Here is a 24,758-nt window from a genome sequence, read left to right as displayed (position 1 = left end):
CTCCTGAACGCTGAATATCCGGAAGTAAGTGTTCCGGTTTTCAAATGTTTTTCAGAAGCCGAACATCCGATGCAGCTGTCGGCTATTGTTTCCAGGGCACCTGTGCCAATCAGAAGCTGTGCATTGGTTTTCAAACATTTTGGAAGTCAAACGGACTTCCGGAATGGATTACATTTGAGAACCAAGGTACCACTATACTTGCATGTGACTCAGTAATCAAAAATCAACCACCACCTTATATCAACTCACACAGAAGGCTTTTCAATAGTCAGTATATATTCTGCTTCATTTAATTATTTTGTATTTTTGAATCCCACTCTTCTTCCATGCTGAAGCACAGGTTGACTAAGAAAAAAGTCATTAAAACTAGGAGATTAGTTAAAATCACAAGTTTTCAATAAAATATACAGTGGTATCTCTACTTATGAATTTAATGCGTTCCAAACGCACATTCGTAAGTCGAAAAAAATTGTAAGTCGAATGCATTGGGAGAAAAAATTCGTTAAGTTGAAGCAACCCTATCTAAAAATCCGTAAGTAGAAAAAATCCTATCTAAACCGCATCCAATATCGCGGACGGAGCTCTGTTTGCAAGTAGAAACATTCGTAAGTAGAGTTTTTTGTAAGTAGAGGTACCACTGTAAATAGGCAGTGATGATTATCTACAGGATCATGCCATCAAGTGTTGAGTAATCAAGTGATGAAATTAAAAGTTGCAGGGAACCAGGCAGAGGGCCTTCTCGGTAGTGGCGCCTGCCCTGTGGAACGCCCTCTCATCAGATGTCAAAGAGAAAAACAGCTACCAGATTTTTAGAAGACAACTGAAGGCAGCCCTGTTTAGAGAGGCTTTTAAACTTTAATCGATTATTTTATTCCTCTGTTGGAAGCCGCCCAGAGTGGCTGGGGAAACCCAGCCAGATGGGCAGGGTATAAATAAATTATTTATTTATTTATTTATTTATTTATTTATTATTATTACTACACAGGCAAGCAAAGGCCAAACTGAAGCTAGATCCAGCCATATATCAATATCTATATATAGATATTGATAGACCTTTCTGAATCTACTGAATAGAAGCCCAGAGATAGATGGTTTTTCTACATTCAGTGATATGCAAATTTTATTATATAAATGAATAAAAAGTATTCCATAACAGCAACTTTAAAATAACTCAAATTGATTATCTAAATTGCTTAGAAGTTTTGATGATTAAGTGGTACATAAATCCTGTTAAATTAATTAAAAATATTATGGTTGTTCCCTGCTTTGTAGAAACCTGAAAACGAACATTTAAATGGCAAATACTTAAGATATTTCTACAGGTGCAATGGAAGCTGAACAAGGGGCTGGCCTGTCTAGTGACTCATTTAAATGCTGTAATTTGAGTTGTTCGAAAGTTTGTCAGAAGCTTTTCTGAAGTACCATCTATAAATATTGCTGTAGTTTTTTCTGTTTATTTTCAATCATTTGAGAAACCCTGAAGCTTCTGGGATAGAATTTAATATGTCAAACCTGTAATTATAACATACACATCTGATAATGGAAGTTTCATCTTCATATGTCTGAAAGAACTTAGTGAGTTGCATACATTTTATTGTCATTTCAGACACACGTCTACAGCAATTTTAGCCACTGCACCCAGGGCAATTTTGTAACTGCAATAAGGGGAGGTGAGCAAGCTGGGCAAGTTTACTGCATGCTGTGCATTTTTGTGCTTATCTTCAAGTCTTTTAATAATAATAATAATAAATAAATAAATAAATAATAATAATAATAATAATTTATTATTTATACCCCGCCCATCTGGCTGGGTTTCCCCAGCCACTTTGGGCGGCTTCCAACAGAAAAATAAAATACAATAATGGATTAAACATTAAAAGCCTCCCTAAACAGGGCTGCCTTCAGATGTCTTCTAAAAGTCTGGTAGTTGTTTTTCTCTTTGACATTTGTTGGGAGGGCGTTCCACAGGGTGGGCGCCACTACCGAGAAGGCCCTCTGCCTAGTTCCCTGCAACTAGTTCCCCCGCCTAGTTCCCTGCAACTAGTTCCCCCTGCCTAGTTCCCTGCAACTAGTTCCCTCGCCAGAAGGCCCTCGGGTGCTGGACCTCAGTGTCCGGGCAAAACGATGGGGGTGGAGACGCTCCTTCAGGTATATTTATTGAATATAAAGCACATATACTTATTCAGAGAAGCTCATGCACATACTTATTTACAGCTCTGCAGTCAAACAGAGAGCACTTCACTTAGCTTGGCTTCTACAGTTACTTCAATATAACATCAAGATAATTGCCAAGCCAGTACATGAGGTACATATGATTTCATATGATATGAGGTACATATGATTTCTTTTCATCTTAAGATTTAGAAGTGTTTTTAAAACTCGAAAGACAATGTCTGTTTTACTCAGGTAGGATAGGTAACATGGGAACATGCAGAAACCAATGTATCTATTAGGCCAGGGGTGAGCAGAACCTCAGGGTTCAAGTAAAATAGATCCCACCAGCCTTTAAGTCTGCCCACCCCTGTATTAGAACCTGTTAGAACTCTGGACTACTGTTTCTGCTACAACCAAATGGGGAAACAGTGGTTTCATCTCTATTTATTAACCATAATATGAAACCAGACTAAAAAAAACAGGTTAGTAAGCTAATCAGATCCTGCTTTCATATCCTCATTAGTATGCCAGGATTGAATAAATTCTGTGAGGCTATACTACCCCCTGTGTGTCTCAGTGCTGCTGTTATGTGTCTGCTTTCCTTCTCAGTCTTTACAGTGGTACCTCAGTTTATGAACACAATTGGTTCCAGAAGTCTGTTCATAAACTGAAGCGTTCATAAACTGAAGCAAACTTTCCCATTGAAAGTAATGGAAAGTGAATTAATCCGTTCCAGATGGGTCCGCGGCGTTCATAAACTGAAAATTCGTAAACCGGTGTTCATAAACTGAGGTTCCACTGTATTTCAAAACTTGGCTCCTGGCTAAGAACTGCTAGTTCACACCAGATTTAGATTTAACCTAGCATTCTTCTCACAGTGGCCAGCCAGGTGACTCACTTTCTTCCTCTCTGATACCACCACAACCATGCTCCTTGGTGAATTCAACCTGCATAATCCCTCTGTCTCAGCTAGCTTCAATATTTCTTCCCTAACCTTTTTCTCCAATCACTAGCTTTGGATGGACTCCCCCACATTGCCTTGGGCACTCTCTTGACCTTGTATTCATCAAACACTGGTGGATATAACCTCACAGCTCAGCTGTGATTCTCCCCACATTCTGCCTACTGTTCCTTCCTTAACCTCTAGTCCACTGATCCTGTGGCCTTCTCTGAAGCATGATCCTCTGCTCTGTTGGGTTCTATCTGCTCTGCAGACTGTTGTTACCACCTTCAGTTTCTATCAAATAATGAGTTCCTCTCATTTCCAGCCATAAAGACTATCTTTGTTCATGAGCTTGCACAGCTGAACGCCCCTGGAGGGGAAAAAAAGAGATGGGCTACATTTTATTCAATCATTTTAAATTCTTGTTCATACATTTTATGAGAACATTTATCAATCTCAGTCATATATTTTGTATTCTCTTCCCTTCTTACAATTCCAACCTCAAAGAGGTAAACACATTCCTTCCTTATTGTGATGTCATAATGGCAGCTCGCTGAACCCTCCAGGGACCCGTTTCCCCAGTCCAAGAAATAAATCTTTTACAGGGATTTTTTTTTCAATCAGCCCTTCTCCCCTTTACCCTGCCTCAAGGGGAGAATTTAAGTACAAATCTTTGGGAATTTAAAACTTCCCGTCAGTTTTCCAGCTTCGGGTATAATTAACTGCTCTCTCACTTCACACAGTGGGGGAGATCAACTTCCGTTTTTTGGATCTCCTCCCGTGGACAATTCCTTCTAATTTTCAAATTTTAAAAATCCTTTTCTTTTACTCACGGTGTCCAATGTCCTCAGATCTCTCTGTTTTGGGGGGAGTCCACCACTCCTCCGCTGCCAACTCGGAGCCTCGCTCTGTGAGGGTAGCAACTGACTCAAAAATAGCACCCACGACTCTACTCCGCTCACTCTCAGGGCTCTTAAAGGGGCTTACCGGGGAGCGAAGGATTCGCTTCTGGGCGCAGCTGAGCTCCCATGCCTCCAGAAAGCTCAATCTGGGGTTCTTTTGGGGGGTCCGTGGCACTCTCACGGCTCCCCCCTCCCTCACAGTGCCAGGAACCTCGGAGCTCGAGGTTTCCTCACCGATCAGCGCTGGCGGTAGACCGGAAGCCCGAAACTGCACAACTTTGAGCTGATACAAAACAGAACAGAACAAAACAGGGCTTTCCCCCTTTCCTCCTCTAAAAAATTAGGTGCGTCTTTTGGTCAGGTGCATCTTATGGAGCGAAAAATGCGGTATATAGACACAACCTCTTATCAGCTAACTCTAGTTGCACAATTCAGAATCCTTACAATACCTTGTCTTGGGGGCACACACACACACACACACGTGTGTGTGTGTGAAATTTCTGTGACATATGCTTATTTTGAAATGTTCTGTACTCACAAGTAGCTGTAATTGTAAACCTGGAAAGAAAGAAAAATACCAACACTTCAAGATCTAGTGCTTCACAAAGAAGAATGGCTGTAAACTGAGGCAACATGGAAATGAGAAGCACCAAAGTTAGAAACTATGCTTACTGCATCCTCAGCAATTTCCACAGTGCAAACCACTGCAGCATGCTATTGGTTAGTGTGTGAACTGTAAGCAAACAAATGCGAGCAGGGTGAAGTTTTTACCCCCTCAAAGATAGTTCTAAATAACACAATGCGCTGCTCACCTAAAACCACAAAGGGCAACATTAAGAACTAAATATGGCACAGGAAGTTTTATGATACATACAAAATCTGATTGCATTTCTTCTTCCAAAATTAACTTTTCTCCCATACGGGTATAAAAAATGAGCAGCTGGTAAGCACCCAATATATTTAATACCTTTACATTTTCACACCAGCTTTACCAGGGTGCATTTCAGCCCAAGTCAAACAGATTATTTCAATATAATTTTAAACCAGCCTTTAAAATAGCCACATGCATCTACAGGCCTATAGAAATGGCACTAAGTGTTAGTACAATGCTTCTCCGCAAACTCACAAGCAGAGGTATCTCAAACCTGAATTTAAGTATAGATGAAGGTAGTCAGCCTTTGACAGACATGTCCATAATAAAATGTAAGTAGGAACAATCAACAGAGGTTACTTAATATTTACAAAATATAAAGATTTACTACAAAATTGTTCAGAAGACCTAAAAATATTATCAGACCTGAAAACAAACCACAAAAGCAGCTATTAACTAATGAAGGTTACATAAGTGTAAATGTTTAAATCCTTAAGATAACATAGCTGCCAAGTTTTCCCTTTTCTCGCGAGGAAGCCTATTCAGCATAAGGGAAAATCCCTTAAAAAGGGGGATAACTTGGCAGCTATGAGATAATCAGACTGGACTGCAGATTTTAATAAAAATATTTATGGTTTATCATTTATGAGCTATCAGTCCTAATAAGGATCAAGAATCAAAGTTTTATTATGGTCAAAATAGCAGGGCCATGAACAGCTTGCTGACAAAACTCAGCAAGGCAAGATGATCAGAAAATATAGTTTTCATCCAAATGAACATGTCCCAGCTTGATTTTAAGGTACTGTAATATAAGATCCTGGAGACTTTATTGTGGAGGTAGTAAGAGGTAGGCATAAGTGGCAGGTAACTAGCTGATCCACAAACAATTATTTAAAGCAAACCTAAACCTAAATCCAATTCTAAATTCCAAATAAAATAAAATATTGTTAAGAGGATTGTTTTCTGATATGAATCAAACCCAAACCTTAACATTCTGGCCCTAAAACACAAATCTGATTATTTACACACAAATACCAGGAACTGGTTCAAAATAAGTGATTCAATACAGTGGTGCCTCGACTTATGAATTTAATCCGTTCCAAAGGCACCTTCGTAGGTCGAAAAATTCGCAAGACGAAAAACGCCATTCGAAACGTGATTTCCCATAGGAATGCATTGGAAACGGAAAAAATTCGTAAGTCAAAGCAACCCTATCTAAAAATTCGTAAGTCAGAAAATCCCTATCTAAAACCGCCACAGTTTCCTTTCGGATGTCGAGACATTCGTAAGCGCGCGGCCATTAGCCCCATTCGTAAGTCGAAAAATTCGGTTGTCGAGTCGTTCGTAAGTCGAGGTACCACTGTAATTCAAAGTCTGAGAGTAGTAAGAAAAGGCCTATGCGGTGGGTCTCTGATATATATTGTTTATCTTAATCCCATGTAAACCCATAGCCAAACTCTAGTTAGTTAGCTAAATAAGTGAGCTTTCATAAACTATGTTTTGAAATTGGCTAGCTTTGAAAAACTACAATTCAAGTTCATCTGCAGTCACAAATCACAATTTGTGGAAAGTAAAGCTTTCAGAAGTCTTTCTCCTAACCAGGCATTAGTATCGGATGGGAGGTTGGCTTAATGCAGGTTTATTCCAACATGTGTAGGTAGCACTCAACAATTGCTTAGCATTACGTGCAAGCTGGATCAAATAAAAGAGGAAAAAGCTCTGCTTTTCCCAACCATTTGGAATTTTATAAACATACCGATCTCCAAGTTGTTCTCTATGCTAAAAAGCCAACCCAAAAGCTCTTCCTCACAAGGTCCTCCAAGCTTATAACCATTTTAATGACTTACCTAGATTTTTTAAAGCTCTAATATATCCTTTTGGGAAAGGGACAGCTAGAACAATAAGCAAAATGTGATACAGCCATATACCTATAGAATTGTACTGTACTCACATTCTGCATTGCAGAAACAGAGATGAAAAATAAACGTCATCTTATATTTCAGTGCAAGCCAATTTCATAAGAGATTATCTTAAGTATAGCTGACTGTGGTTTGATCCCAATTTGATAGAAATTGGCAGGTGTAAATTGGTCCCTAAATTTCAATTCTGTGTTTAAAACACAGTTTATTCCATCACCAAAGCAGATCCCAAGAGTTCCCAAGTCCTAAAAAAATAGAAATCCATAATTAAAAAAAGGATAAGAAACAAAGCTACGGTATGTGTTGCAGATCAGATCAGATGGAAAGCATTTTTTATATGAACACATGTTTAACACCAAGAAGAACACTGCAAGGAACATGCAGTGGTGGGGCTCCCCTTCAGCAGGCATCAATGACTATGAATCCTATATCTAATTATTGACAATATTAGAGCTACTCTGTTGAGGGATGTATTTTACCACAGTCAAAATAACGGTGTCAATACAGTTTATTGATGTTCTAGCATTCCCACAACTTTTAGATTTGAATATGGTAAACCAGGCTTCCTCAACCTCGGCCCTCCAGATGTTTTTGGCCTACAACTCCCATGATCCTTTGTTAGCAGGACCAGTGGCCAGGGATGATGGGAATTGTAGTCTCAAAACATGTGGAGGGCCGAGGTTGAGGAAGTCTTTGGTAAACAAACCAAATATTACAGGCACTTTGTTCCTCCACCACTATAGCCACACTAGCAGGAGCCAAGCGATGGTTTGGCTTCCAAGTTATGTAAAACCCAGGCTCATAGTTAATTTGCTCCCAACAAATCATAGGCACTATGCCAAGAACAAACCTTGGTTACAAGCTTGTGGTTTGCTTGAAAAGAGACAAACCATGAGCCCTGGTTCTGATGCAGCACTAAGCCCCAACATGGCTTTAGTGCAGGGGTCCCCAAACTACGGCCTCCGGGCCGGATGCGGCCCAATTGGCCTCCCAATCCGGCCCGCAATGACCCCCGCCGCCCGCTGCCGCCGCCCACTCTTACAGCGCGCGGCACGGCGGCGATCTTCAAAATCGGCAAAAAAACGCCGAAAATCGCTTGTGCGCATGCGTATGGGCCTCTCCCAACCCAGAAGAGGTCATTTCCGATGCACTTCCGGGTCGGGGGAGGCCCATACGCATGTGCACAAGCGATTTTCGGCGATTTTTTCCCGACCGTGTGCGTGTGCGCATGCAGAGTCTGTAAGCCAAAGTGTTTGTAATCCAAGGTGTTTGTATCCCAAGGAACCACTGTACACTGTTTAAATAGAGCTTTACCCACATTGCTACTCTGATTGAGACAGCTATGCCTTACATTTGCCAACTATTATTCTGTTGTTTAGTCGTTTAGTCGTCTCCGACTCTTCGTGATCCCATGGACCATAGCACGCCAGGCACTCCTGTCTTGCACTATTATTCTAGTTACTATTAAAATATAAGTTATTTTCACTTATCAGAGGAGGAAGGGCTTAACCAGCATTGCAACTCAATGAATCCTCAATTTACACTGGAGACCGACTCATTTCAACCATATGCAAAGCAATATGAACACAAATGTATTCCATGAAATATAGAACCAACTTTCAAGTTTGGAAATATCTCCCCCACCAATAGATGACAAGACTGTGTAACATAAATTTGCTTTACGATGGTATGACTCAGAACTACTCTTAATTTCAAGCAAACTATGAAAACAAAACAATAGGCCAGGGGTCAGCGACCATATTCAGCCGTGGGCCAGTCCATCGTCCCTCAGACCATGTGGTGGGCCGGACTATTTTTTTTGGGGGGGGGGGGAATGAACGAATTCCTATGCCCCACAAATAGAGATGTATTTTCAATATAAGCACACATTCTACTCATGTAAAAACACCAGGCAGGCCCCACAAATAATCCAGAGATGCATCTATATATAAAAAAATATTTAAAAATGTAGGCATTTTGCGCGCAGAGGTCACAGCCTTTCTCCGTAACCGCTGAACCAAATTGCATCAAATTAGGATAAAGCGTACCTTGCCCATCAGCGAGGGATCTGGCATAATTTTTTTTCCAAAAAAGCACAGCTTTCGTACCTTAAATAGTGATTAAACGCAAAAAAGGTGGCACACAAATTAGACATCACCAGCAAAAGCTCTGAAGACTCCAGCAGCATCCAATAGAAAGGCAGATTGCATGCTGTCATCAGCAAAAGCTCTGAAGTGCGGCGCCAAATAATGGCATCATCAACTAAGCAACTGAAACCACCAAGATGGCCATTACCAGGCCCCTAGGCTGCTATGCCCCCACTAGGCCGGGGGGGGGGGGGGGAGAGGGAGAGCGCCCAGATTGCAGGCTGCAGCACGGCCTTTGTTTTATGTAGGCCCCTGCCAGGCCCCGACTAGGCCCGGGGGGGTAACCCACAGCAACGCACTTGGGGGCACGGGAAGGGGTTTTTACTTTAAAATTAAGCGGGGCATAAAGCAGGCATCCCCAAACTTCGGCCCTCCAGATGTTTTGGACTGAAATTCCCATCATCCCTGACCACTGGTCCTGTTAGCTAGGGATCATTGGAGTTGTAGGCCAAAACATCTGGAGGGCCGCAGTTTGGGGATGCCTGCTTTATGCCTGATTGCAAGCCTCTGCGTCTTTAAAAAAACAACAACCATGCACTTTCTCCCCCCAGTTTAAGTCCTCGGATTTTTGCAGTGGCCAATTCCAACCCCCCCCCCCCCGATTTACAATCTCCTACCTTCCCCATGCCACTTCCTGGGTTTTTTATGGAACCGAACAGCTCGGGTGCTTCACAACTCGCCTTCTGTTGCTACGGGGCTGTAGGTCTTCGCTATTTGATTCCCGCCGCCGCCCCCCCCAGTCGGGATTATTAAAGTAGTTCTCTGGGTCACCTACTCCAAAATTGGAAAATCCAAATAACAAAACACACACACACAAAAAAACCCAAAACACACAACAATGCCCCAAATACCCACCAAAATAAATGACCACACACACACAAAAATTAAACAATAATAGCTTCTGCTTCTCATGTTCTTATTTCAAAAATTTTTAATCTAAATATATAAAAATGTTCACAATGCATACGCAGGGGCCAATGTATGGAGATACAAGGGGGAGGGGACAACACTCCCCGGGGAAAACAGAGGGAAGGGTATCCTACCGAAACACAGGGTTGAGCCAGGGGGTTGGAGGGAGGAAGGGCGGGATATGTCATGGATCGGGACAGGGTGGGGGAAATCACAGGGATGACCCACAGCAACGCGTGGCCGGGCCAGCTAGTTTTAAATAAAAGGACACATTCTACTCATGTAAAAACTTGCTGATTCCCAGACCGTCCGCGGGTCGGATTGAGAAGGCAATTGGGCTGCATCTGGCCCACGGGCCTTACGTTGCCTACCCCTGCAATAGGCATTATATTCGGGGGTACAAAAGTGAGCACAGATATAATTGCTGCCAATTGCACTTTATGTTGCACATGCATGACTACAGGCTTCATCTTTATACAGTAAATAGATTGCGTTAACCATTTTATACCTGCATCTGATACCTGCTAAGGTTGATGGTTACATCTCCAAAATGGCTGCGATCATAACTTTTTTTATGACTACTCAGACACAAGACCTTTTGTTGAGCACATCCCTAACACTTTTTGTCACTGTATATCTGTTCAACCATGCACTAAAGATGTGTTAAAGTAGATAGTTTGGCTTTTAAAAAAAAAGTCAAAATTGCTTATACTGTACTCAATTTCATTTCAACCACAATTAAGGGTTGATTCTAAAAAAATTAGATAAAATCTGAGCTGTTATACAAATATGTTAAACTGTATGCATCTCTTAAGACTGAATCCATGTTCTTCTAACATGTGTCCTTTTATTTAAAATGCATCTCTGGGTTATTTGTGGGGCATATGAATTTGTTCATATTTTTTCCCAAAATATATTCCGGCCCCCCACAAGGTCTGAGGGACAGTGGACCGGCCCCCTGCTGAAAAAGTTTGCTGACCCCTGGTTTAGAATTACAGGCAGCCCCCGGATTACACCCGCGGGTAACATTCCGAGGCACCGCGCACATCAGTGAAATCATGTATACAGTGGTACCTCTACTTACGAATTTAATGCGTTCCGAGCGCACATTCGTAAGTCGAAAAAAATTGTAAGTCGAATCTGATAGGAATGCATTGGGAGAAAAAATTCGCAAGTAGAAGCAACCCTATCTAAAAATTCGTAAGTAGAAAAAATCCTATCTAAACCGCATCCAAGATGGCGGACGGAGCTCCATTCGTAAGTAGAGTTATTTGTAAGTAGAGGTACCACTGTAATTGAAACCCATTGAAAAAACCTGCCAGTACCCCATCCTGCTCCCCCGACACACTTTTAGTGGCACTTCAGTGACATTTTTATGATGTTTCTGGGCCACTTCTAGATTCACCATGATACACGGTTGCACACATACTGAACACACGTAAACGGGGTGGGTGGGGGGCTGCCAGGCCTGAACAAAGGAATAGGGTCACATACTGCTCCAGCTACCTTCATCCCTATAGCCAAGAGAGCTGCAAATACTACTTTCAGTTTCCCTGAATCTTTGCTGTGTTACTAACAAACAAGGTATCCTGGTTTAAAGTAAAAGCTGGTCTGGTCAGTTTAATAAGTCAACTTCATAACCCATAGCTTGAAGTTGGCTTATTTTGTTTGTTTGTTTGTTTTACACTAGGTGTTTGGTTCATACTCAAGGTGAGAGTCAGGGTAACAAAGTAATTGGAAGTCAGCTTCCAGTCAGCAGCATGGGAAGAGGGGAGGATGTAAGCCAGGGGCTTTGTTCAGCTCAATGAGATCCATCCACATAGCATTAAACCATGGTTTAACATTATGTGACAATATAGTTAGCGGTGCATATTCTCTAAAAAGATTGTTATGGCAACCAGTTAGTACTGGACACTTGTTTAGGTAATGCACAATTTACAACATAGTAAATAATTTAAATCAATTAAGATCAGCTGTGTCTTGGAAATTCAAATCATTACTTAAACTTCTGCAGTCTATTTTCAGATTCTGTGTAAACATAGTAGTCATGTTTCAGCAAAAGTCTGTTTACATAACAGCAATACTTTAAAATAAAATCATGATTGCAACTGACCGCTAGCCTGGTTACATGTGGCGAGTTAAGATTTTAACTACCTAGCCTCCTTTCTAGATAAGAGACAAAGACAACCCATTGTGCATTCTGAAAGCTAAGTAAGAACAAGCAAGATTGTGTTGGCTATAGTCTTCAAAAACATTCTAAACACTGGATACAAGGCACTCTCCTTTCTAACCTATCAATGAATTATATGACTAGAAGAAGAAAGTCTTATCTGCAGTCTCCATAATTCAGGAGACTCCATCGTGCAAGCTGCGGGCAAGGTGAAGAATAGGCAACATTAGCATTCCATAAATGACAGCTGCCGCCACCCCCTTCGGCAATCTTCAGAAGTGAAAGGATGCTGTGGGAGGAAGAGAGAGCAGCACAGCAGAAAGAAGGGGTGCAAAAAGTACCAATGGAGCATGGTGTAGAGCAGCGTTTCTCAACGCTGGCTGGTGTGCCGCGACGTGCCGCGACAAGAAGGGCGATTTGCACTGACCCGCCGGAAAGCAATACTTGGCAAGTGTTTCTTACAGTCATAATTATAATATATATAGGGCGGCACAGAGTTAAATTTTTTAACTTTTTAAATGGTGGTGTGCCTCGTGATTTTATTCACGGAACAAGTGTGCCGTGGCCCAAAAAAGGTTGAGAAACACTGGTGTAGAGAAGGCAAATGAAGAAGGCAGGGGCAGACAACTACCACAAGAGTTGATTTCCAAGCCTGAAGGAGACTGATCAGAATGTCAATAAAACACTTAGGGGTAGATGAACATTCTTTCTATAGTCAGGATTTTTTCCCCACATTAAGACATGTGGTACATTCTTTCTTAAATAAAAATTTCCATAGAAGGAAGCTAACATGGCTATTTCTTCCCCATGCTGATTGATAATTCCATTGCTCCTAACAAAGCATGTTTTACAAACAATTATAACACTTCTTAATGTTAAAAATAAACATTGCAACCTGAATATTCATGTTTTTTCACATAGATATCTCCCAACTTAGAGATATGTATTTTGAGTTTCAAGTAAATCTTTTTTTAACTCCATGGTCTAGTTAGGCATACTACAACCTTTTCAAAGCAACAAAACTGTACAAAGAAAATTGAAACAAATGACATATGAAATTTACTAGAGACACATAGTAACTTTAGAATAGCATTGTAATCTTGTGTGATAATATACTAATGCATATTCTCACATGATGTAGAACAAACATCTATTTTTGCACTATTTATCTCTTAAATTCACACCTGTCTTACATCATAAACAAAGTGAGCTTGAGGATAAGTAGCATAGTGGCTGAGATTGACCTACAGATCAAGAAGTTCCTGAGTCAGATCTTGCTTCTGCCATGAATTCTGAAGGTGACCTTAAACCACTCTCTCAACCTCAACCTAGGTATAAGACCAAACTGCCCTGAAAGGGTTGCTGTAGAGATTACAAAAGTCCAATATGTGTAGCAAGCACTTAAATGCTAAGCAGCAGCGTCTAACATACTGCACAATTAGGTACAGCAGCATGATAAGGTAAATAAGAACTGGTCCCTGAAGGCACGGTCCATTCCGATCACTACGCAGAAAGGGGGAAATGACATGTCATTCTTTTGTCAGGTCTGGATGACACAACAAGCTGCCATGCACCAAAAACAGAAGGAAACTCTTCCAAAGTCATTTACTGCACTGGAAGAGGTGTGAGGCTAGACTCACTCCTGTCATGATAAACCATAGTTCATCAGAATGTCCAAATACAGCCACCGACTTAGCTATTCTGTCATCACGGAGAGACAGCACAGTTTTGGAGTAAGTAGCTGAGTACTGAGGGTGCCTGGAAAGATAAATCTTTGAAGAGTTCTAGAATAACAGTGCTAAACAAAGTGAAGTATTGCTTATATGCCACTAGCTTTCAGATGTCACCTTCCAAGTGAGTTGACATTTCCAGAACATTTCACTAGAAAGCTACTGATTAAGGTTTGTTCTAATGTGCAACTAGACATATTTTGTGCAATGTAAAAAATACGTGTGAAATAAGTTTTTGTAAATTGGACATGTGGGATTTAATTAGGAGTTAGGTAATTTCTTTAAAAGAAATAGATGAGAAAATATGAAACGAAATAGAAAATGAAGCTTATATTAATAGTATTCTGGAACTTACTACTTGACTAGTCAAATGCATTTACTGACTCATAATGAACTCTACATATATGTGTGTGTGTGTGTGTGTGTGTGTGTGTGTGAAATTGTTATATACCAGTACAAAACAAACAGAGCAAAAGGTTACAGAGTTGTGCCATGCTGCCTGCTCTCACATTATGCTGAGCATGTTAAAATTTATTTTGTTTCAAGATGGTCAGATTATCTGGTACTGGGTGTTTTTGAGCAATTTCATTTGCAAACCTCTGGGGGGAATCCCTTAAACATATCTGCAAATATTGGGCTGGGAGCTGGTGCACGAGGTACCACCAAAGGTGGTGATGGTAGTGAACTGTTGGATGCTACAAGCCATATGGGTTAAAAGAAGGCAGTATAACCTATTTTTCCTCTTGGTCACTAGCTGAAAACACAAACTTTGTGCTTGTCCTTGCCAGCAAGAAACTCTTTCCAAAGACAAAGTGGTATGATTTATTGTTCAGCAGTCTGTGGTCCAAGAAATGTCTCCAGCAGCTACAGTTCCCCTCAGTCCTTCAGTAGAACTTAGACCTTGTAGCACAGTTTGTTCTCTTTCAACAGGCAACTTAGTAAATCACAGTATAAGTCCCCAACTCTTCTTTCAGCCCTTTGTGCAGGCGCCTTGTCCTCCCTTCTCCAACACTTCTGTTTTATTTTCTCAGTTATAACAGTAGCTGAAGCATAGGACAGGTCTCTGTTGTATCATACTACAATTCCCAGGATTCCTATTAATTTTGAGCTTCACCTATCCTATAGAACTAATCCTTGAAGAAGATTTACATCACATGGCCAGACTTCTGGAAACTTCAATTTAATAAAAGCCAGCATCTCAGAGAGATTCCAAGACTGAGACAAGGCCTCCCTCCCCAATGCCAACAGACTGAAAGCCTTCATAGAGTGAACTATATTGTCCAAGAAGCACAAGGTTCCAGACAATCAGAAGGACAGGCAAATATATTGTTATTAATAAATTTGTGTCTTGGACCTTATTCCAGACAATGTTGTAATTAATACATAAGTTACAGGCAGCAACTTTGCAGTTTTTGAGCAGCCATTTTGTGAAGATCCTCCATTAAGCTTTGATAAACCATAACTGTAAATACAAACAGAATCTTAAACATATTTTACAGGGACAATAGCCATTTTGTAAAAGAGGGCAAATCCTATTCATCAAAACTATAATTTACTGTGTGAGTTCAGTGTCTTCATTATGCTTTATGGGGGAAGGGAATTAGTGCTCAACTGCTGCTTACAGAAGGGAGACCATGTCTTCCCCAAAATAATTGGAGGGGCATCTACTTAATCCCCCATTATTTGTAAGGCACCTCTATTATTCTTGCTTTATTATTCTTGCTGGGTTTCTTAAGGGACCCAGGTGGCGCTGTGGGTTAAACCACAGAGTCTAGGGCTTGCTGATCAGAAGGTCGGCGGTTCAAATCCCTGCAACAGGGTGAGCTCCCGTTGCTCGGTCCCAGCTCCTGCCAACCTAGCAGTTCGAAAGCACGTCAAAAGTGCAAGTAGATAAATAGGGACTGCTCCGGTGGGAAGGTAAACGGCGTTTCCGTGCGCTGCTCTGGTTCACCAGAAACAGCTTTGTCATGCTGGCCACATGACCCGGAAGCTGTCTGCGGACAAACGCTGGCTCCCTCGGCCTATAGAGCGAGATGAGCGCCGCAAACCCCAGAGTCGGACAGGACTGGACCTGATGGTCAGGGGCCCCTTTACCTTTACTATTATTCTTGCTCCCTCACTGTGTTTTTATTTCCCCAAATTTCCTGTCTTTCTTCCATTCTCTGTTGGTTGTTTCTTTCTTCCTTCCCATCTTTCTCTATTAATTCTTAGTTACAGGTAGGTCTGTGTTGGTCTGACGTAGTCACAAAATAAAATAAAAATCCTTCCAGTAGCACCTTAGAGACCAACAAAGTTTGCCATTGGTACGAGCTTTTGTGGGAATGGGTGACTGGCTGATAGGTGTGGTAAACCTGACGATGACTGTTAACGACTGCAATTGGTCTTACAGGAAAAAGCAAGGAGTGAGATGGCTAAAAATAGCTTTATCAAGGGGTCACTGGCTTGCAACAGCAAGCTCCTCTTATGTTATTAACTAAACCAACAACCAACCAAAGCAAACCATTGGCCTGTTTAAGATGCAATACTATACAGTCTTCAACAGGTTTACCACACTTATCAGCCAATCACCCATTCCCACCACCCTTCTGAGTAATACCCCTCCCCACCCTCTCACTATATATAAGGGTCTGGTGACTTCTGTTTCAGTGTATCTGAAGAAGTGTGCATGCACACAAAAGCTCATACCGATGACAAACTTACTGGTAGTTGGTCTCTAAGGTGCTACTGGAAGGATTTTTTTTATTTTGTTAATTCTTATTCCTCTTCCCTCTTTCATGTTCTTTCTTTCAGTTATGAAAAGATCAGGGGCAGGTAGGTAGTGTACTGGCTACTTGTGGAGGAAGAAAAGATGCTTAGAATAAACCTGCCACTGATCAGACAGATGACACTTCCTCTTATGGTCCAAGATTATACTACACAAAGGATTGGCTCCTTGGTGAGTAACAGAAATCTCAACAGCAATCCAACGCCAGAACATTTCTCAGCACAATAAGCTAATTACTTCACAGGTGTGCTTTCAGTACATATGAATTAAGAATCTGCTCCGCATTCCCACCCAGAACTGACTCAATGAAAAAGGAAGGAGGGACTTAACTGGAGTTCACAGGCCACACCCAACACTTTAATTACATGAATGAATAATCAATTGCATACTTAACTTCCTCTGACCTACAGAAATATAGTGAAGGCAAAAAGGATTTCTGCCTATTAACCATACCATCTCAGCTAAGAAGGCTATTACAAACTCAAGAACACATTCTGAAAATCAACTGTCAAATTAGTGAAAATTTAAATCACTATACCCACGAACATTTTTTTAAAATCTAGTTTCTGTATCAGAAACCAATAGGATAATTGGTAGGTTGGTTTTACCCTCCTAATGATAATTTTATATTTTATTTGCATGATTATATTTGCCTGAACTTTCAGAAGTGAACAAGAGTCCATGAAGCAGTTTTTGGCATCCATCAAAGCCAAGAGAACAAGCTGCTGGCTCAAAACAGAGGAAGATGATTCAGACTGGAAACAAAGCATTTTGAAGTATAGCAACACACTTAACCTACTTACACACACACACACACACACACACCAGCAAATAAGGATTTCACTGTCTTTCCATGGCAGACTACTCAAATCCTACATTCTCCAAAATATTTATACCTTGCCATAAACAGAGACAATACTGAAACTGGGAATTTAGTAAAGTTTCCTAAATAATCATGATTACTATTAAGCCTCTAAGCTCTCCACTTGCCTGTACAGTCAAGAACACTTATCTAAACACGAATAACTCTATTCACATCATACTCTATATTAGAATCACTGGCTTCTATAAATGCTGAAGGGACACTGTGGTAATGGTACTCTAGTTCAATATATAATGTACTACCACAATCTTCTCAAAATTTGTTATCTTGGAAACCCCAGTCTACTAGTTAGCAACAGTACATAAAATACAGAGGTGAGGTTGTTATTGGCATCTGTCTGTCTCAAGAGACAATGGAGTGCACCTCAGCGGGGCGGGTGATGTCAAACCCCTGAGTTAGCAGCAATGAAGTGACCTCCCCTGGGTGTAAGCCTGGGCAGTATGTATGGAGGTTCTGGGCTTCCCATGGAAAGGAGAGAAATACATTTGGCACCAATTTGGCTGCAGGACTTGTAGGAAGCAGGCATACAAGACACCATCCAGCAGTCTTAGGGACTCCACTCCAACATAATACAGAAATAAACAGCATCTTTCCAGAATTTTACATTATTGCTTAATTGTTAACAGATATTTTTCAGATGTAGTTGATGCATTTATTCTTACATTTTGGTAAGCTGCCTCTGTAAGGAGTTAACACTAAAAGGAGGGTATAAGGTATATAAAATAAAAATAAAGAAGAATGTATCGGATCATGCTTCACAACTATATTTTGAAATTCATTTTATTAAATTAATGAATAACATTTAAAAATTCCTATTAACTAAAAAAAATACAACATCTCTAACAAACTAACAGTGAAAACCTAACCACGTTTATTCATAAGTCCTACTGAAATAAATTGGGCTTACTTACTCCCAGTAAGTGGGAAAGGAATGTAACCTAATCTACCAACATTTCAAGAAACATATTTAAAGGGAGCAGAAAGCAGTTACTTAGAGAGCTGAAAGTACTTCATGGATATCCATGTTATGACTACTTCTATAGAAGTTTTTTGCTTTCAGCAGCTATCTCACCAAAAAGCCTGTTGCATCTCACTGCATCAGGCCAACACAGTACCTATGTAGAATTGCCAACATCTTGTATTTAAAAAACCCCAAAACATTGCCTACAAAGTAATGTTTCTCTACATGCCTTTTCAGTTAATTTATGAGCATGACAGTATGTATGAACAAACCTGGACCCCATGATCATCATCTAAGGCCCTTCTTCATGTGCCTCCTCCATGAAAGGTCCGGAGGTTGGCAACACAAGAACAGGCCTTTTCTGTGGTGGCTCCCTGTTTATGGACTGCTCTCACTTCATTACATATCTTTAGGTGTCAGGTGAAAATGTTTCTCTACAAGCAGGCTTTAGCTGATTAACATTCTATGGCCTTTTAACTGGGTTTGTACTTTTTTTGTTGTGAACCATTCTGTGATCTTCAGATGAAGGTATACAAATATGATGATGATGATGATAATGATACTGTTGATGATACTGTTCTAATTTCATATTGATACTTATCAGTATAAATTACTATTGCATTATTAAGGATTTCAAGAGGAGGAAAAACCCATGGAAGAAAAAGCATACTGTATTCAAACAAAAGGTACTTGAGGATGACAAATAAAAATCAACCACTTCAAAGTTCATTTTCACCCAGAATACAAACTTCTGACAACACTTTAAAACTCTCACTTACACTTGGTTCACCATTAGTTTTTCAAAGTCTTCAAGGGCAAGTGCATCCTGGCATAAATTCAAGGACTGGATGCACATCCAACCCCCACAAGTTGTTCTGCACCCCAAACCGGCCTACACAAAACTACACTGTGATCAACAGGCATAACTGCTATTCCAGTGCAGTTGTCAAGCTGCACACTTGAATCTTGCTTCAAAGGGAAGTTTTCCTCAATCTATAAAAAGCTCCAATTTTGATTAATGCCAAAGCAGTAGCACAATAAGTACCAGGCAACTTACTAGTGCAGACAAACCCTAATATCAGACTGACTTAAAACCAATTTGTTCCCAAAGCACACAATCTTACTACAGAGCTTCTACATCTAAGCTGATAGTCTCAATTTAAGCAAGCACTTAAATAAAACGTAAAAAAGAAATCATTACAAGTAGAGTTCAAGTTTTAAATTTAAGTATAGGAAGGGAAACCTCAGGGGAGTCTGTATTTGGCCATCCTCACTGCTATAGGGGAGTCAAATTAATCAGTTCATGAGTTAATTTATCTTCCTCACTGCTGCATTTGGTCTATTCTGCCTGCCACAAACTTCAAGTTCTTTGAATTCTCATGTGAGCATGACTTTGTTTCAAATGTTGACCCTGAAACAAACCATTATAAACTGAAGAAATCTTTACCCAGTTTGCCAGACTTAACAAGATGTTCTCTGAAAGCAACTTGTATTGTTTACATCAGTGGTTCCCAAATGGTGGTCTACATACCCCAGGAGGTCCGTGTAACACCATTCACATTAAAATTTTTCAAAAGTAAGGGGCTCGTGGCTTTGGCTTTTGAAAGTCCACAGTACTTTGCTAATTGGGGAGCACTGGTATACTTTTCTGAAGTTTAATGCATCTAATATTTATTTAAAATATTTTAATATCACTGTTCATACAAACTTTTTCAACATACCGTGTTTCTCATATTATAAGACACGTCTTATATTTATTTTTTCCTCAAAAAAACACACTATGGCTTATTTTCAAGGGATGTCTTATTTTTTTCCTCCTCCTCCTGCCGTGGCCAGCATTGCTGCTGCTCCTATCACTATGTCTTATTTTCGGGGTATGGCTTATATTCCTTGAATGCTTAAAAATCCTGCTATGGCTTATTTTATGGGGATGCCTTAAAATATGAGAAACAGGGTATACTGGAGCTAGCAACTTCACTGGTGAGCAGTGCAAATTATATGACTGCCCCCTATGCCTTTGGTAAATATCAGCACTGATTTTTTCAACCCAAGCAGATTTCTTTCCAAACAGAATAAGCATCTTTACTTCATGTATTTACTGTTCAATTCGCAATGCAACAACTTCTTTCTTAGACTCAATTCATACAAACTATTATTGGTGTCTTTACTGTAAAACGATTGTGGAGTACAAGAAATGACAAACCAAAATTGCCAGCCTACCCACTGTACCACTAATGTCTGTTAACTGCATGTGGAATACTGCTGCTTACCTATCAAGAAGGAATTACTACTTGCCTAACTACAAAGATGGTGCAAGTAGCTCACTCAAAGAATACTTACAATCCTTTCAATTCATGCACCTGTATGCACACACACAGGGTAGCCAGAAAGCTGACAATATACAGACAGCTACATAAAATATGACCCTCATCTGGTTCACAAAGGGGGCAATGCTATGGTCCTAGCTCCTTCAAAGCCCTGGCCTAACTGATGTCAGCATCAGTAGTGTCTAAAAGCAACATGCTAGAAAATGATTTGGACCTGAGCTATCCAAATTCCTTACAGTCCCATGACATGCCCGCAAACTGGAGGGAAATTCAGTCCACTTCTGAGTGCATCTAGAATGATCTCTATCTCCTCTTCATTTCATTGTTTCCAATGCTGCAGCTACACTGGCACAACTGACTTCTGTGTGCACAATGGAGTTTCCTCTTCTCCTGTCACCTCCAGACCCCACCTCCGCACATCCTCTAAACCAGCTGTGGAGGATTGGGGCATCCTCCAGAGCAGAGTTTGGGCATGTGGAGGGTAGAGAGGAAACAGAAATCCCATTGCACCTATGGAACTACACACAGATAATTGGATAAACCCACTGGAACTCAAGAGCATCCTATACTCTCACTTCCACAGCACCAGCTTGAGTCTGTCACCTTGTAGTAGGATAATGTGGTAGAACCACCATCCTTCTTCCCCTCTCTTCCCACCCACACAAATGCACCCCTTAGGATTGAAGCCTTAATCACTTGCCATTCCATAAAACATATCTGAAGCAATACCAATTTACATTTCTACCTCATTTTAAACCAGACCTAACATGGGACGAGGGTGGTGCTGTGACTGAGCCTAGGGCTTGCTGATCAGAAGGTCGGCAGTCTGAATCCCCGTGACGGGGTGAGCTCCCATTGTTCGGTCCCAGCTCCAGCCCACCTAGCAGTTTGAAAGCACTTCAAAGTCCAAGTAGATAAATAGGTATCGCTCTGGCGGGAAGATAAACGGTGTTTCCGTGTGCTGCTCTGGTTCGCCAGAAGCAGCTTAATCATGCTAGCCCACATGACCCAGAAGCTGTCTGCGGACAAACGCCAGCTCCCTCGGCCTATAGAGTGAGATGAGCGCCGCAACCCCAGAGTCGTCCACAACTGGACCTTTACCTTTTAACATGTGTGAGGCAGACAGATTGTAAGAGTCACTTCGCAATAGACAAGGCAAACCACTAGTGTGACAGGCAGTGTTGCTTCTACAAGCATGCAATGTACACTGGGGAATTGTCATAGTCACAGTTCTCTAGTGCATGGCCACAGTTTGTTTGACATTACACATTTGCCCTACGCACATTACCACAGCCAAACATACTATAAGTGGGATTCTTTATTAAATGTGGAGAGGGACCAAGAAGAAAATCTCTGGATAGTTATTCCAGGGAAAATATTATATCAGAAAGATTTTTTACTTTGGGTTATGTAAGGTTACATACACAAACATATAATAAACAATGTATGCTGCAGTATCATGACCAAAGTGAGGTATGCAGTTAGTAGAAATATGAAGGCTTTGCACAAATTTAACAGGGTTGGTGCTAAACTCAGTGCCTTTGCAGCTCCACAGAATTCTCATTTTCCAAAAATTCTATCACCACATTGTACAATGTAGTCAGCCCTAGTCAATATAAAACAATTCCCTACTGACTTCTTTTTAATTTAAAAAAGGGTTTGCTATCATTTGACAGGTTGCAGATGTGAACCAAAACTCAGCAAGCCAAAACTCAACAGAGTAGTGAAGCTACCAAAGCATATACCAAAATGTTGAGACTATCATCTAGATTCTAGTGTTAGCAGATATAGGCCTGATTCACATGATATTGGGCTGATTTGCACAACACAGTACACTAAACTATGGTTTACCAGGCCCACACACTCCCAGAGAGGAATTCACAGCCACTGTGCTCCTCTCCCCAGACCTCCTTACTGTCACACCACAGAGTTGTCAAAGTTTCATTTAGCGTGTTATCCAAACTCTGGCTCATAGTTGTGCTGTAGCCAAGAATAAACCTTGGCTACAGCTCGTGGCTAGTAAGGAGAGAACTTAACCACGAGCCCAGTATCATGAGCCTGGTTCCAGGCCATTAAGAGTAACCAATGCTTCCCAGATCACCTTTACAGCACACACAAAAATGAGACTAATATATAGCCATGATCAATTGTAATCTTCCATGGATCATGCACAGGAATACAGACATTCTTTTGGGACTATCAATTTGGCAGTAGGGGAGTGAGTGCCTATCTACCCTAACCCTGAAGGCAAGCTGACACCTTTCTATTACCTGAAGCTCACACCAAGCAACCTCCACAGTGGTCTCCGTGTCCAGCCCCTTGTAGACAGTCTTGAAGGAGCCTCTACCAATCTCGATGTCAAACTTAAGAAAACGGCCATCTGGGGAGAAGGCCACAGCTTTGGTCTCCAGCTCCTCAATATCTTCCTGCTGTTTAGTCCGCTCTTCTTGCAGATCCCGGGCAGAAACGGCAGTGATTCCCGCTGTACTGGTAGGGGGCAGTGGGGTGGCCTCTAATCCATCCTCCTTGGACAGCAGCAGTGGGGCAACGTCCTTTGTTACCAACGCCTCTTGACCAGGCTGCCCCTCTGCGGGTGGAGGCAAAGGGGGTGCCTGCTGCAGGAGCAGCGTGGGAGCCTGGCTAGCAGTGACAGAAGCACATGCTGCCTGGATGACAGACTCCGGCGGCGAGCCCAGCACGGGCGGGATGCTCCCTCGGGCGGCTGCAGCAGGGGGAGGCGCTGCGGGCTGCAGCCGCGGAAGCTCCAGAGCGGTCGCATTCGAGTCGCAAATGACACTCCGGCGGAAAAAGCGGTGCTCGGTGGCGGCCGCGCCACGGCTGTCCTTGTCCATGGTGTGGCGGCGTCGGCGATACTCCTCGATGCGGGCCCCGCTGCCTTCCGAGCCTTCAGGGTCCCCGGTGGCGGCAGTAGCGGTGGCGGCGACCCCCAGCTTCTCGCCAACGGAGCTGTCCGAGCTGGAGCCGTTCTTGGGCGGGGGCGGCGGAGGAGCCAGGAAGCGGGGAGTCTCCGAAGCGCCCCCCGACATGGTGCCGGAGGAGGAGGGAAACGCGGCGAAGGCGCGGGAGCCGCGGCGGCAGGAGCAGCCCCAGCAGCTGCCGCTGCAGCAGCAACAGCAGCTGACTCGAGGAGGGTCAGTGCAAGGCGGGGAGCGCGCCGAGGAGCAGCTCTCTCTGCGAAAGCGGCGGCGGCGGCAGTGGAGGCTCCCGGAGGCTCCTCACCGCGAGGAGGAAAGGCAGCAGCGCCGACGGCTGCTGCTGCTGTGGAAGCAGAGCGGGCTGGGCCGGCGGCGGCAGGCGGTCAGTGTCCGCATCCATCCTGCTGCAGCGGGGAGCCGAGCAGCGGGGCCGACATGGAGCAGCAAGCAGCGGCGAAGATGAGGAGGGATCCGATGAGGAGGGGGGGGTCGCAGGAGAAAGGCGGAGAAGGCGCCGGGCGGGAACCCACGGCAGGCCCCGAGTCGACGGGGTGGGGTGTGGGGCTGGCCGAGGCCCTTCCCTGTCGGGGCCGCGCGCGCTCTGCCTCGCCCCGCCGCCCGCTCCTTGCTTCGAGTCAAGTCCAGTCAGAGAGCCAGCCGCTCGCTCAGGGCCCCGCCGCCGGAGAGTCGCCTTTCGTCCCCTCACACGATGCCGGGACTCCCGCCGCCGCCGCCCCTCCTTTCCTCTTTCGCTCCTCTCACCCGGAGGAGGAGGAGGCCACCGCGCGCCTCACGCTGCGAGAGTGGCTGGCCTGAGAGGCGGGGTGTGGGAAGGAGGCAGAAATTCGTAATATTATAATCTAAGAAGGGAAGACGAGTTCGTCCCGCCCGTCCGCCTCAGCTCCTTCCCGTGCTTCTTTCGCTCGCGGCTCCTGAGGAGAGTGGGGGATGGGCCTCCCCGCTGCCACCTCTCCCAGCCCCGGGGAACTCGCCGCGCTAAATGGCGACTGTACCCGAAACCGACACACACGCACACTCTCACTCACTCATAGGGAGCCACAGAGACAGCCAACCTCGGAGGCCACGCCCCCCTTTTTCCGTCCGCACTCCACCGCGCCTGCGTCAACGCCGCTTCTCCTTCG

The 24,758-nt window shown here is 42.7% G+C and overlaps 1 protein-coding gene across 11 annotated transcripts in view; it reads right to left on the bottom strand.

Annotated features, from left to right (window-relative positions):
• The window catches only part of WNK1 (WNK lysine deficient protein kinase 1), a 117,727-nt gene extending 93,034 nt beyond the window's left edge, over positions 1-24,693 (bottom strand). For 4 of the 11 annotated variants that reach the window (XM_060279974.1, XM_060279975.1, XM_060279977.1 and 1 more), the window contains exon 1: positions 22,951-24,690. In XM_060279974.1, coding sequence (XP_060135957.1) covers positions 22,951-23,727 — 777 coding nt within the window. In that variant the 5' untranslated portion in view covers positions 23,728-24,690. Of the gene's footprint in view, positions 1-22,950 lie in introns of all 11 variants that reach the window. The other 7 variants (XM_060279978.1, XM_060279979.1, XM_035127426.2 and 4 more) reach the window with 4 other exon arrangements.
• Positions 24,694-24,758: the final 65 nt, after the last annotated feature.

The sequence above is a fragment of the Zootoca vivipara genome, chromosome 10 (genome assembly GCF_963506605.1).
Source record: "Zootoca vivipara chromosome 10, rZooViv1.1, whole genome shotgun sequence".
Lineage (NCBI taxonomy): Eukaryota > Metazoa > Chordata > Lepidosauria > Squamata > Lacertidae > Zootoca > Zootoca vivipara.
Note: the sequence above shows the minus strand (reverse complement) of the source record. Positions and strands in the feature narration are given on the sequence as shown.